This window comes from Hyperoodon ampullatus, assembly GCF_949752795.1.
Source record: "Hyperoodon ampullatus genome assembly, chromosome: X".
Taxonomy (NCBI): domain Eukaryota; kingdom Metazoa; phylum Chordata; class Mammalia; order Artiodactyla; family Ziphiidae; genus Hyperoodon; species Hyperoodon ampullatus.
The window spans coordinates 93,016,427-93,031,306 of record NC_136913.1 but is presented as its reverse complement, the minus strand read 5'-3'; the positions used below and the strand labels follow the sequence as shown (position 1 = coordinate 93,031,306).

Genomic DNA, 14,880 nt, shown 5'->3' with positions numbered 1-14,880 from the left:
ATTTACTTAACATTAAAAGCAAAAAGTTTATTGAAACATTTTTTTTATTTTTATTTTTTTATTAGTTTCTGCTTTATAACAAAGTGAATCAGCTATACATATACATCTGTTCCCATATCCCATCCCTCTTGCGTCTACCTCCCTCCCACCCTCCCTATCCCACCCCTCCAGTCAGTCACAAAGCACCAAGCTGATCTCCCTGTGACATGCGGCTGCTTCCCACTAGCTATCTACCTTACGTTTGGTAGTGTATATATGTCCATGCCTCTCTCTTGCTTTGCAACAGCTTACCCTTCCCCCTCCCCATATCCTCAGGTCCATTCTCAATTAATTTTGTGCCTTTATTCCTGTTTTACCCCTAGGGTCTTCATGAAATTTTTTTCCTTAAATTCCATATATATGTGTTAGCATACAGTACTTGTCTTTCTCTTTCTGACTTACTTCACTCTGTATGACAGAATTTAGGTCTATCCACCTCATTACAAATAGCTCAATTTCATTTCTTTTTATGGCTGAGTAATATTCCATTGTATATATGTGCCACATCTTCTTTATCCATTCATCCGATGATGGACACAGGTTGTTTCCATCTCAGGGCTACTGTAAATAGAGCTGCAATGAACATTTTGGTACATGACTGTTTTTGAATTATGGTTTCCTCAGGGTACATGCCCAGTAGTGGGATTGCTGGGTCATATGGTAGTTCTATTTGTACTTTTTTAAGGAACGTCCATACTGTTCTCCATAGTGGCTGTACCAATTCACATTCCCACCAGCAGTGCAAGAGTGTTCCCTTTTCTCCACACCCTCTCCAGCATTTATTGTTTCTAGATTTTTTAATGATGGCCATTCTGACTGGTGTGAGATGATATCTCATTGTAGTTTTGATTTGCATTTCTCTAATGATTAATGATGTTGAGCATTCTTTCATCTGTTTGTAGGCAGTCTGTATATCTTCTTTGGAGAAATGTCTATTTAGGTCTTCTGTCCACTTTTGGATTGGGTTTTTGTTTTTTTGCTATTGACTTGCATGAGCTGCTTGTACATTTTGGAGAGTAATCCTTTGTCAGTTGCTTCATTTGCAAATATTTTCTCCCATTCTGAGGGTTGTCTTTTGGTCTTGTTTATGGTTTCCTTTGCCGTGCAAAAGCTTTGAAGTTTCATTAGGTCCCATTTGTTTATTTTTGTTTATATTTCCATTCCTCTAGGAGGTGGGTCCAAAAGGATCTTGCTGTGATTTATGTCATAGAGTGTTCTGCCTATGTTTTCCTCTAACAGTTTGATAGTTTCTGGCCTTACATTTAGGTTTTTAATCCATTTTGATCTTATTTTTGTGTATGGTTAGGGAGTGATCTAATCTCATACTTTTACATATACCTGTCCAGTTTTCCCAGCACCAGTTATTGTAGAGGCTGTCCTTTCTTCACTGCACATTCCTGCCTCCTTTATCAAAGATAAGGTGACCATATGTGCGTGGGTTTATCTCTGGGCTTTCTATCCTGTTCCATTTATCTATCTTTCTGTTTTTGTGACAATACCATACTGCCTTGATTACTGTAGCTTTGTAGTGTAGTCTGAAGTCAGGGAGAACAGAATCCCTGCACTTCAGGTGGGCACATGGTCTCTTGGAATAAATACTACATTTCTCAGCCTCCCTTGTAGCTAGGCATGGCCATGTAACTAAGTTTACCCAATGAAATGCAAATGGCAGTATTATGTGAAAGTTTCTGGGAACCTTTCCCAAAAGGGAACTAAGATATAGCCTCTCCTCAATTTTTTCTTTGTCCTTTTCCCTTTCCTGATTCCTCCAGCTCCGTTTTTCGTTCTCCAGATTGCTTTGGCTATTGGGGGTCTTTTGTGTTTCCATACAAATTGTGAAATTTTTTGTTCTAGTTCTGTGAAAAATGCCAGTGGTAGTTTGATAGGGATTGCATTGAATCTGTAGATTGCTTTGCGTAGTAGAGACATTTTCACAGTATTGATTCTTCCAATCCAGGAACATGGTACATCTCTCCATCTATTTGTATCATCTTTAATTTCTTTCATCAGTGTCTTATAATTTTCTGCATACAGGTCTTTTGTCTCCTTAGGTAGGTTTATTCCTAGATATTTTATTCTTTTTGTTGCAATGGTAAATGGGAGTGTTTTCTTGATTTCACTTTCAGATTTTTCATCATTAGTGTACAGGAATGCCGGAGACTTCTGTGCATTAATTTTGTATCCTGCTACTTTACCAAATTCATTGATTAGCTCTAGTAGTTTTCTGGTAGCATCTTTAGGATTCTCTATGTATAGTGTCATGTCATCTGCAAACAGTGACAACTTTACTTCTTCTTTTCCGATTTGGATTACTTTTATTCCCTTTTCTTCTATGATTGCTATGGCTAAAACTTCCAAAACTATGTTGAGTAAGAGTGGTGAGAGTGGGCAACCTTGTCTTGTTCCTGATCTTAGTGGAAATGCTTTCAGTTTTTCACCATTGAGGACGATGCTGGCTGTGGGTTTGTCATATATGGCCTTTATTATGTTGAGGAAAGTTCCCTCTATGCCTACTTTCTGCAGGGCTTTTTATCATAAATGGGTGTTGAATTTTGTCGAAAGCTTTCTCTGCATCTATTGAGATGATCATATGATTTTTCTCCTTCAATTTGTTAATATGGTGTATCACGTTGATTGATTTGTGTATATTGAAGAATCCTTGCATTCCTGGAATAAACCCCACTTGATCATGGTGTATGATCCTTTTAATGTGCTGTTGGATTCTGTTTGCTAGTATTTTATTGAGGATTTTTGCATCTATGTTCATCAGTGATATTGGCCTGTAGTTTTCTTTCTTTGTGACATCCTTGTCTGGTTTTGGTATCAGGGTGATGGTGGCCTCGTAGAATGAGTTTGGGAGTGTTCCCCCCTCTGCTATATTTTGGAAGAGTTTGAGAAGGATAGGTGTTAGCTCTTCTCTAAATGTTTGATAGAATTCGCCTTTGAAGCCATCTGGTCCTGGGCTTTTGTTTGTTGGAAGATTTTTAATCACAGTTTCAATTTCAGTGCTTGTGATTGGTCTGTTCATATTTTCTATTTCTTCCTGATTCAGTCTTGGCAGGTTGTGCATTTCTAAGAATTTGTCCATTTCTTCCAGGTTGTCCATTTTATTGGCATAGAGTTGCTTGTAGCAATCTCTCATGATCTTTTGTATTTCTGCAGTGTCATTTGTTACTTCTCCTTTTTCATTTCTAATTCTATTGATTTGAGTCTTCTCCCTTTTTTTCTTGATGAGTCTCGCTAGTGGTTTATCAATTTTGTTTATCTTCTCAAAGAACCAGCTTTTAGTTTTATTGATCTTTGCTATCATTCCCTTCATTTCTTTTTCATTTATTTCTGTTCTGATTTTTATGATTTCTTTCCTTCTGCTAACTTTGGGGCTTTTTTGTTCTTCTTTCTCTAATTGCTTTAGGTGCAAGGTCAGGTTGTTTACTCGAGTTGTTTCCTGTTTCTTAAAGTGGGATTGTATTCCTATAAACTTCCCACTTAGAACTGCTTTTGGAAACAAAAGAATCAGCAATACTTTGTAAGTAACTAATCAAAGACCTCAAAGTATCAAAAGAGAAAAACAATGATCTGAATTTTTAGAAAACTATATTCTAAATTCAATGGAAATGAAGATTCTACTAGCTTTTTTAGAGGTCTAACAAATTAAGAATAAGTTGTTAAACTATTAAAAACATATTAAAGTTCTTTTGACAAATAGACAACATCGGAAAAATTAAAGCAAGATGCCTTTTTAGGAATGATGCAGTGTTATTTATTTGTAGGACTATCTTTTTTTTTTTTTTTTTTTTTTTTGCGGCCTGCGGGCCTCTCACTGTTGTGGCCTCTCCCTTTGCAGAGCACAGGCTCTGGACGCGCAGGCTCAGCGGCCATGACTCAAGGGCCCATCTGCTCCACGGCATGTGGGATCTTCGCGCACCGGGGTACGAACCCGTGTCCCCTGCATCGGCAGGCAGACTCTCAACCACTGCGCCACCAGGGAAGCCCTGGAGGACTATCTTTTATTTGTAAATTTGATTTAAAGTTCATCTTGAGCCTGACAATCAAGGTCCTTCAGGATTTAACCCCAACCTAATTTTCTGCCCTTCCCTCCTATTATTCTCTTACCTGTAATCTGCATTCTTTTAAAAACTGAACTGCTAATTAAACATACCCTATAATCTCCTCCCTTTGTACTTTGGAATGTATTCTTCCTTTTGCTTAGACTACCCAGATAGTATAGTGTAGTGATTAAAAAAATATATTCTGGATCCACACTGCCTGTTTGAATCTGTCATTGCCACTTAAATAGGCCAAGAATAAATTTAAGGCAAATTTAAGCAGGAACTTCATTTTTAAAATATATTGCTAAATCTTTTATTTGAGATTTGTTTGTTTAGAAAGAAAATTTTCTAGACCCTTTTTTTACTCTCACTCTCTTTTGCTAGGCCAGTTCCAGTGGCAGAGTTTTCTAGACAGTGCTTTTAATTTTTCCCACATCAACTTGAATCCTTAGGGCCTTCATAGGTGATTGGGGGATCTCTTTCGGCACTAGCCACAATGAGCTAAAGAGACAAATGTTTCAGAACCAGCTCTTTACCAAAACGTTGGAGCCATTTAGGGACTAAACAAGCTCAACCAGGATGACTCCAGACTCACGGCACCAAAACAATAATATCAATAACCCGAGATTAAGTCAGACTCTAGTTGAGAGGGCTGGGGTCTCAGCAGGAATGGCTCTTCGACCTGAACTAATTGGAGAGAAGTCTAGGTTAAATTAGTGAAAATTCTGAATTACACACTATTCAAAAAGAAATGACATTTTATTAATTCAAGTTTATATAGCAAATAAAATCAGGGTAATAAAGAATCACCAAATAGTATCATTTGGGAACTTAGTTAATAGGTAAACACATATCCCTATGTAGAGTACTGACTGTTTATAGCTGAATGATTTCAAAGTATTAAAAACTCATTTACTCTCTTAAATAAAATTGGCATTTCTTCTGCAACTTTATTTATATAGTACCTTATTTAACAATTCCTGTATTAAAATTCTTCTGAAAACACAAAAGTAAACATCATTTTTGCCTATGTCTGAGTTAAATTATAATATACTGGTTGGTTTTTTCTTACATTTTTTGACAGCTATACATATCAATGATTCCCTGCCTATTAAAACTAATTCATTTTGACTTGTTTTTACAATACCAAGAATAATTTCCTTTTTTAGGTCTCTAACTTTCACTGCTATCAAATGTACCAAGTCATAAGTAACTATGGGGACTTAACAAGAGTTTTTGTTACAAATTTAAAATATATTTAATGGAAGATGATTTTTGAAAGTACTTGGAATATTTCATAAACCTAAATGTCAAGAAATGAGCCTCTTGATTTAATATTTCCTCTACCCATTATTCTTTGTTTTAGCCAAACTTAATACACTTGCCAACAATTTTTTTGTTTCTGTCTCATTCCCGTACTCCACCTCTATCTAAAAAGGAGTTGAGACAGCTCATTTTCCTTCAGGGCTCTGAAATTTTCTCCCCAAGTCAACAGGCCTGTTTTCTTCATTTCTTCAGGAAATAGTCTCTGTTCTGAATCCCTGTCACAACAAGAAGCTCTTAGGAGAAGCGACCCCTACCTCTCTGTTCAAACTCTGTACTCTCCCCTCACTCAGATTTTATTTTTTGTCACAGTCCCTTACCTTTGATGAGTACAGTCCAAAGACATATAACACTTACTCTCCCAATCAGCCCTTGGTGAGTAGCAGGTTTGGTAGGGACAAGTAGGCTTTTGCACACCACGCTCCAGCCCCCCAAGTGCAGTCTGACTGCTTCTCACTCCTCAACGGATCTGACCAACTGCGGTTGGAACTCTCAGCCCACAGCGTTCACATTCCCACACACAGGGCATTGTCCACGAAGTACAGGCCATTTTTTTCAGTCTGAACACCGTTATACCCCCTAAAAAATATATCTCAACCAAGGCAACCTGGTCCAAGATAAATCATGCCTGTACATGTAAAACAGAAGATAACAGTGGCTACTTCAACTTGAAGCACCCAGATCTACCTACAAGGAAATAATAGTTTTCACTCTGAAATGAGCGTTACAACCGTAAGTGTATTAAGTGTCTAGAGAAAAACGTCGGGAAGGCTTTGCATGTTCATTTTGGCCTTCTGACATTCCATCCGCATCCATCCCTTGTCTGGTAAAACTGCCCCATCTCACTCACATTCTGATAGACCGAGTTTTGTTAAAGCTGAATCCTGCTTCTAGAGCGTCTAGGGCAGGGGGATTTAGGGAACGGGTCTGTTCTATCGGCAACTTGTGGCTTTTGGGGGGTATCTCTCAGAGCCGTAAGTATCTAGAGTTCTCCCTAATTTCTCTGATAGCTAAGGCATCTTGAGGACCCCTTCTTTCTCCCTCCTAAGGTTCGGGTTTTCTCACCTGGGTCAGTTTTTGGGTGGCTCTCTAGGATCCAAAAATACACTGCGGAGAGCTCTGCGTCCCTCTGTTGCCTGGGTAACAACTTTGTTTCCGATCGCCGCCACCCCCCACCTCCGGGTTCCCGCTTGACTTTCCTGGCCAATCATAGAAGAGTGTCCTTTGAAACCTCACGAGAAGTAACCATTCCGGGCGCGTGCCAGTTGGGGTCAACGGCCTCCCTTTCCAGTTAACTAGGTCGACCCCTTTTAAGCCTGGGTCTCAGCATCGCTCCAGCGGAGAAGCGCCCACTGCGCAGGCTGGCTCTTTTCGGCCGCAGAAGTTCCGGGTCCGCCTCTCTGGCCGCTCCGCAGTTTCAACTGCCTTCGCTTTTACTTCGCCGCCACCGGAGTAAACGGCACCACTGGTTTTCGTTTGTTCAGGAAATCAACGTTCTCCCTCACTGTTACTTTCTTCCTGCAGGTGGATTCTAGATCGGACCGCTAGTTGTCCAGCAGATCCGGAACAGCGTGGGCAGAAAGGTAGGCTCGGTGGCCTGGGGGTTTGAGGAGGTTTTGTGGCGGCTCCACACGCGCTCCCCACGCCCCCTTTCCGCGCTGTGACAGAGACACGTGTTGTGGTTCCGTCCCGGCTCAGCGTTTTTGTGTGGGTTTTTGACTATGTGTGTGTAGGGTGGTAGGGTGGGATCGCGCTTTTTTTCCTCTGCTGTGGGCAAGCCTTCTGGATCCGGAGCCCCAGGGGGAGCACCCCTACAGCTGTCACGCGGCTCCCGCGAGGCACCGGCCGGAGCTACGCGTCGTTCCCACTCACGGGAACGTCGCCGGACCCGGTGCCCCGCTTTTCCCGCTTTGGAGTGCAGAAACGCTGGCGCGGTGCCAGTTTGCTCTGCTTGGCAATCGGAGTGTTTGCACTTGGCCTAGAGGTACAGTTGTGACCCTAGTTTCTCAGGAATTCCGTGGTTTGGTTTTAAATAAAAGGGAAACAGAATAGATGGCTTAATAAATATTTGGAGTATCCAAAACTGATTAGCTGTACATATATCCCCTTCCATGCCCTCAAGAGGCATCCTAACAGGAAGGCCAGGAATCTGGACCTGAGCTGTGAATTTTTGCCCCCTTGGATGTATGGATTTGCCCCTCTAGGTTTCTCTGTGCTGGAGTAGCAGTCATCAACCACAATATGAGTTAGGTTGAATGTATTTTTTTAACTAATAAATATGGACATTTTCAAAAGGATATACTCTAAAAAATATGTGACTCATAGCATACTCAAGCAGATTCAAGTGCCATAATAACACTCATGGTGATTAGCTTTCTTTTTGAATATCTTTTCCAAAGATTATATGAGTATGTATTCATTTGTAATTTAAATTTTTTATAAAGGAAGCAATTAAGTTGACTGGGAGAATAAAAGCTATAATTGGTCTGTATTAGCACATTCCCCCTTTTCAAAGCACACAGGTTGTCTTATTTTCTGTCATTCTAAAACATTAACTAGCCCCTCTTTTTAAAATTATAAAATATTTCAGACAGAAAATTACAGAGACTATTATACACCATCATCCATGTACCCACCAAAGATTTAACAATTGTTAACCTTTTGCCATATTTTCATTAGATATTGTTTTTTTAAGAACTAAAACATTACACTAAAACTAAACATAAAACTAAAACACTACCTCTTTGTAACCCTTCCCAATCTCATTTCCTTCCCAATCCCAGAGATATTTGTTCTTCTGAAGTTGTTAAATATTTTTCCTGTGTTTTTAAGTGCACTCAAACATAGATGGCCATAAATGATTTGTAATATATTGTTTTGTATGTCCTTTGACATTTCCATAAATGGTATACTGTACTAACTCTTCTGCAACTTTTTGGGGGTCAACATTGTTTTTGAGATTTGTCTATACTGATAAATGTAGATAAAGTTAGTTATTTTAGGGGGGATAAACTGGGAGATTGGGATTGACATATACACACTACTATATATAAAGATAGGGCTTCCCTGGTGGCGCAGTCGTTGGGAGTCCGCCTGCCGATGCAGGGCACATGGGTTCGTGCCCCAGTCCGGGAAGATCCCACATGCCGCGGAGCGGCTGGGCCCGTGAGCCATGGCCGCTGAGAGCCTGCGCGTCCGGAGCCTGTGCTCCGCAATGGGAGAGGCCACAACAGTGAGAGGCCCGCGTACCGCAAAAAAAAAAAAAAAAAAAAAAGATAACTAATAAGAACCTACTGTATAGCACAGGGAGCTCTATTCAGTGCTCTGTAATGACTTGTATGGGAATGGAGTCTGGAAGAGAGTGAATATATGTATATGTATGTCTGATTCACTTTGCTATACAGCAGAGATTAACACAACATGGTAAATCAACTATACCCCAGTTAAAAAATTAATTTAAAAAATTTAAAAACTGAAATAACATATATATAACTCACATAAATACTAAAATGTGAAGTGATTTTTATTTTTTACACAATTATTTCAGTAACACAGAAATATTCAAAAATGCTATCTTGCCATTTAGTATGTACAGTTTTCATAGGTTTCTCCCGGTAGACTTATTGCACAATCCAGGAATAAAGCTTAAAGCAGAAAGTCATTTAGGAGTAATAAAACCTAAATTAACAAAACACAAAAAGTTGCTTTTATTGATGTAAAGTAGCCGTCATATAACTATGCCACTTAAAAATATCTCCATTCCACTATTGTTGTTGGACATTTAGGTTGTTTCAAGTATACAAATATTCATATAAATCATACCACTAAAAGAGGTACCTAAAATAGGCAAATTCATAGACACAGAAAGTGAATAGAGGTTACCAGAAAGTAAAATAGAGGGGCTGGGGGAGTGGGCAATAGGAAGTTATTGTTCAATGGGTACAGAGTTTCTGTTTGTGGTGATGAAAAAGTTTCATAAATATTGAATAGATAGTGGTGATGGTTAAACAATGTTGTGAATGTACTTAATGCCACTGAATTGTACACTTAAAAATGGTTAAAATGGTAAATTTTACATTATATTTTACCACACAAAAAATTACAAACATAAGAATTATGCTTATTTTTCAAAGGCATACTTTGAAAAATATACTTGATGACTAGTTTTTTTGTGGAGTAAAGCCCTGAGAAAAGTGAGATTTATTTTAAAAAATAAACTTGAATTAAGTTATATTAGCCAGATCTATTTTTCCTTGTAAAATGATATTTTTTGAAATCTTTAAATGACTACTATTACTTCATGCTTGTATAAGATTTTTATGAATACTAGCGTGCTTCAGAAGTTTCCAGTTTTTCATTTGTTTTTTTTTTTTTTTTGCTCTTTTTCTCCAAGGTTTTGAGGGAGGATTCTTCTAAAAGTGAGTAGGCCTTGAGGCTGTACTTTGCATTTGAATGCCATTCCTCTTTCATTTCTTAGACTAGTTCTCTCCAGTGATGTACTCTCTCCTTTCTCCTCTCCCCTCTCCTAATCCTGTTCTTTCACTGCTGCCCTTTTGGGTCCCTCTGCCTCCTTTCCATTTAGCCAAGCCTTCTCTTTGGGTTTCTCTGCCCTCCACTCCCGTCCTCTCTTGAGTCCCCTCCCCTGCCTTGTATCCTTCTCAGCTCCTCCAAGATTTCCCCTCTCTTGAGTCCATCTGCCCACCCTCCCCTGTGGTCTCATCCCTGGTCTTTTCTTTTCCAGTGTTGTAACTGCTAAAGACATTCACTAAAATAAGACTTGTTTCATGGAAATTTACAGTCTTCTCTGCAGTGTCAGACTTGCAATATTCGGAAAGTTGGTCTTAATTTTGGGATTTGAAAAAACCTTTCTAGCCTTTAAAATAAGATTCTGACATTATGGCCTTGACAAGTTACAGTATGAGTACGAAGGGGGAGAAAAGCACTTAACGTGAAAGATAATCAGTGAGTTATATTGCTTAAGATGTTTAATGTGAACTGAAAACTAATGCACAATTTTCCGTAGCTCTATATTTTATTTTGGCATAAAATAAAATGATTACCATTAGAGGTTTGATCCCTTCCTATTTCCTTGAAAATGGCTGTGCTAATTTCACCTCTCCCTATCCATTTCTCTCTGGCGACTCAAACATTTAGGATAAAACATTGGTAACTCAGTTTGTACTTCCAGAGTTGGCATCAATCACTGTCAGTGCAAATAAAGACCCTATTGTACTTTGAGGCTTCAATTTTTCTACTTTCTTCTTTAGTTCCATTTCTGTAATGCTTTCTTGGTGGAAAAGGGGTTTCTTTAGTGATTTGGTACTTTTCCTTTGCTTCTCTGCCTCTCTCCTTAGTTCGATAATTAATATGTTAAGGAACCATATGTATCATCAGAAGTTACTATTTATTGCAATGGTTTTATACCATGACTAATCACATTGCATGAATTTTCAGGCCAGGTTGTTTAGTCATGATGTTCTTGAGAAGGTGAACTGAATTCGTGGAGTGGTGAATGGAATTCACCATTCACGTGGACTTCATGAATGGTTATCTAGTAACTAGGCATTTTAGGGAGAACGTTGTCTCCAAAGAGGATTTGCTTCCAAGAAGGCAGAAAAACTTTTTAATCCATTACATGGCTGAACTTCTATGCTAGTCACTTCTTGACGGTTATTTCTCAAAGTACTGTGGGGGAATAATGGCATGAGTGATTTCCCCCCAAATCATTTATACTTTGTGAGACAGAAGCCCCTAAACATTTATGCTGAAATGACTTATAATAGGTACCCAGGCTTGAACTTATTTTGTTTCTGCTCTTTGAGATGCAGATTTATCTTCCTAATATGTGTTGCTTAAGCTAATGTTACACTGAAAGTATTGTGTTCAATTCCTTCACTTACTATTTGTTTGACCTTGGGAAAGTAATTTAGTATCTTAGAGCCTCAGTTTCTTCAACTATAGAATGGAGATCAAAATACCTTTACGGTTTGTTGTAGGTAATTAAAAGATGAGGAATTTCAGATTCGATAAGTGCTTTTATCATTTCCCTTTTATATAAGAGATTCAAGAACTTAAGTGGTAAAATGGTATGTCCTGAAATGACCTACCATCATTTATTGATCCTCAGTCAGGTTTCTTACTAACCAGAACACTCCTAGGACCTATAAAGGACAATAGGTAGTACACAAAGAAGATAATTTGCATTCTGATAAATGAGATAGTTGTGTAGTAATTTTTTTGAATTGTAATTTGAAATGCAATTTATGTTCACTCTCTGGGCCAGCTTAGAGAGTGCCCCATAAATATCCCTGATTGACTTATCCTTCACTGACAGTGAGGACAACCCCAGCATTATATTTTAGAAAGCTTTCATATAGCACTTTACTTTAAATTAAATTAGACAAGATAATATATGTGGAGGGCCCTTTGTAAACTTATTTTTAAGAAAACATTTTGGTTACTCAGTGAAACTGCCAGAATTTTAGAGGTGAGGAAACAGATTCTAATGCATTTAAGTGACTAGCACAGCCCAATAGGTGGCAGCACTGATTGAATTGCCTCATTTAGATTGGACTACCAGGCAGGGATCATCTGCCCAGTTCCAGGAGCCTTTTCAGTGAGCTCCGATGATTTCTTTAGGCCTAGTGAATTTTCTGCAGAAGTCCTTCACCATCTAGTACTTCTTTCTTTGAACATGTGTGCTTGCATTAAGATATCCAGGATGGAACTGTAAGCTGGGCTCAACATAAAAAGCTGTAGTTTTGTCAACTTTAAGCTCCTAGTCAGGCAGTGTGGATAAGGAGAGAGCACTCTGAAGAGGAATAGAAGTTGGCTAGAGGAACTCAACAATGACAGAGACAGATATTCCTACTCATAGCCACATAGAGGGAGTACAGACTTGTTTTCCATTTTTTATTAAAGTAGTGATATGCAGAGAGAAGCTAAAGTGTGCTAAGGTCTTATTTGTTAAAAAGGATATGGAATACTGATTAACTTCAGGCTTTCTTAGAAGAACATAAATTTAAATGTGTTAAAGAATTCAAGAGAAACTCATACAAATAAATATAATTAGCATATGTAACTTCCAAGTATGGGGAAAATGATGGAATACAGAAAATTCCATCAGTCCAATTATGCAGAAAAAGATAAAAGATAATACAACATGGCAAATAAAAAAGACAAAATAAGATGGGAGAAATATGAGTCTAGTTTTGTCAGTAGTCATAATAAATGTAAATAAATTAAACTCACTCATTAAGAGATTCTTAGACTCTATTTTAAAATTTTCAGCTTTGCTATTCATCAAAACCACACTAAAAATGACTCAGAAAGGTTGAAAACAAAGGGAAGGAAAAAGATACACTAGGCATATAGCAACCAAAAGAAAAATGGTGAAGCAACATTAATGTCAGACAAAATGTGATCTCAGGCAATTTAGTAATAAACAGATACTTCACACTGATGAAAGAAAGGAGATCTGTCAAGAGAGTATCGACCATGAATCTATGCCCCTAACAACATAGTCTTGAAATATATAAAGCAAAAAAGCAATGGAATTATAAGCAGAAATTGATAATCTCTAATAATGAGAGACCTTTTTTTTTGGAAATGAGGTTTATTATTTTTTTGGTACATTGGGTCTTCGTTGCTGCGCATAGGCTTTCTTCTAGTTGCGGCAAGTGGGGCTACTCTTTGTTGCAGTACGTGGGCTTCTCCTTGCAGTGGCTTCTCTTGTTGCAGAGCACGGGCTCTAGTGCGGGCTTCAGTAGTTGTGTCATGTGGGCTCAGTAGTTGTGGCTCATGGGCTCTAGAGCGCAGACTCAGTAGCTGTGGTGCACGGGCCCAGTTGCTCCGCGGCATATAGGTATAGTTTTCCATATTTTAACATCTCTGCAGTTGAAATGAGTCTTAACAGTTGATGGTATCTTACAGTCCCTTTTGGCTAGGTGGCAGTTGTGATGTCATAGTTGTTTCCATATGCACATCTAATATCAAAATGTCTAGGATCAAAACCTGCTAATGGGTGTCTTGGGTGAAAATCCCAGAGATAATAGGGAATCACCTGTAACTCCTAGAAACCAATGGTTGTGGGGAGCGAATGCAAAAGATGGTTAATCAGGTTTAGTTATTGATTATGCTGAAGTGGGAGACAAAAGGAGGCTAGTCTACATATTTGCAAAGCTGGCTTGAAAGCATAGCAAAAATGGTTTTTAGTTCTCTTATGATTTCTTTTAAGAATTGCTGCAGCAACAATGCTCCTGGTGGCACAGAAGACTTTAAGAAATTTTAGTGGAAAATTGAATTCTGAATATTTTTTCTTAATATATGCATGTTTGATTAAAATCTGTGTCTACATTGAAAGGAGCTCTTTCAAAAAGTAAAAAAAATTAAGTGATGATAAGGAACTGTAACAGGTTGGTGTTGGTTTTTTTGTTTTTGTTTTTGTTTTCCTTTTTACTGGTGTATAAAGTAATGGGGCTCATACCTTTGATGAAATATTTTTGATACTGATTTCTTAGAATTGCCTTTCAGAGCTATTGTGCAAAACCCGATTGTTAGTTGCATCCTGTTTTAGAAATCTTGACTGGGATAGAATGATAAGTACACAGTGATTTTCCCTTAACACTTTAAGGGATATTTAGAGATATTATTCCATCTTCTTCTATCATTTACTGTTGCTAATGAAGAGTCTGCTGTCAACCTGGTTGTTCCTCCTTATTAGGTAAATGATTTTTTCTCTCTGATAACTTTCAGATTTTTTCTCTATACTTAATATTTTAGGGTTTTAATATAAAGGGTGTGTGTGTGTGTGTGTGTGTGTGTGTGTGTGTGTGTGTGTGTATGGTGGTGGGAGGAGTTGCCTGCTTGCACTTGGTGGCTTTAAATATGAGGACTCATTTTTCTTCAGTTCTAGCAAACTCATTTATTAACTCTGAATAATGTCTCTGCCATACTATTTTTTTTCCTTCTGACATTCCTTCTGGATATATACTGAAATTTCTCTTTTATTTTCTCCTTATCTCTTAATTTCTCTCTTCTTTCCCATCACTTTATCTGCCCTGTGTTCTGGCAGATTCTTTTCTTCTGTTCTCTCTTCCTGTTCAATGATTTTTTTTCCTCTTCAACTGTGTCTAGTCTACTATTTAAATCTATCCTTTGAGCCTTTTTATTTCTGATACTGTATCCATTTCTTGGATTTCTCCATGGTTCTTTTTCACATTCACTTGTTTGTTTTTATGGATGCTAATTCTTTCTTGAGCTCTTTGAACATATAAAACATTTTAATGTGCCATTCATATTGCTCTATCACCTCTAATTCCTTAGATGAGAATTTCCTCAGTTTTCAGGTCTATAGACTACTTACTTAGACCTTTTGTAGTTCTTGTCTTTAAGTTAATTTTCTTGGGGTGTTTTGGATCATGGGTGACCTAGGAAGTGGAGATATCTCTGATAAGTGATGTCATGGACA

The 14,880-nt window shown here is 38.2% G+C and overlaps 1 protein-coding gene across 1 annotated transcript in view; it reads right to left on the bottom strand.

The window, feature by feature from the left end:
- DNAAF6 (dynein axonemal assembly factor 6) overlaps positions 1 to 5,940 on the bottom strand; it is a gene marked incomplete at both ends in the record, with an annotated part of 50,321 nt that extends 44,381 nt beyond the window's left edge. The window contains one exon of the mRNA XM_079728093.1: positions 5,890 to 5,940. Coding sequence (XP_079584219.1) covers positions 5,890 to 5,940 — 51 coding nt within the window. The remainder of the gene's footprint in view (positions 1 to 5,889) is intronic.
- Positions 5,941 to 14,880: the final 8,940 nt, after the last annotated feature.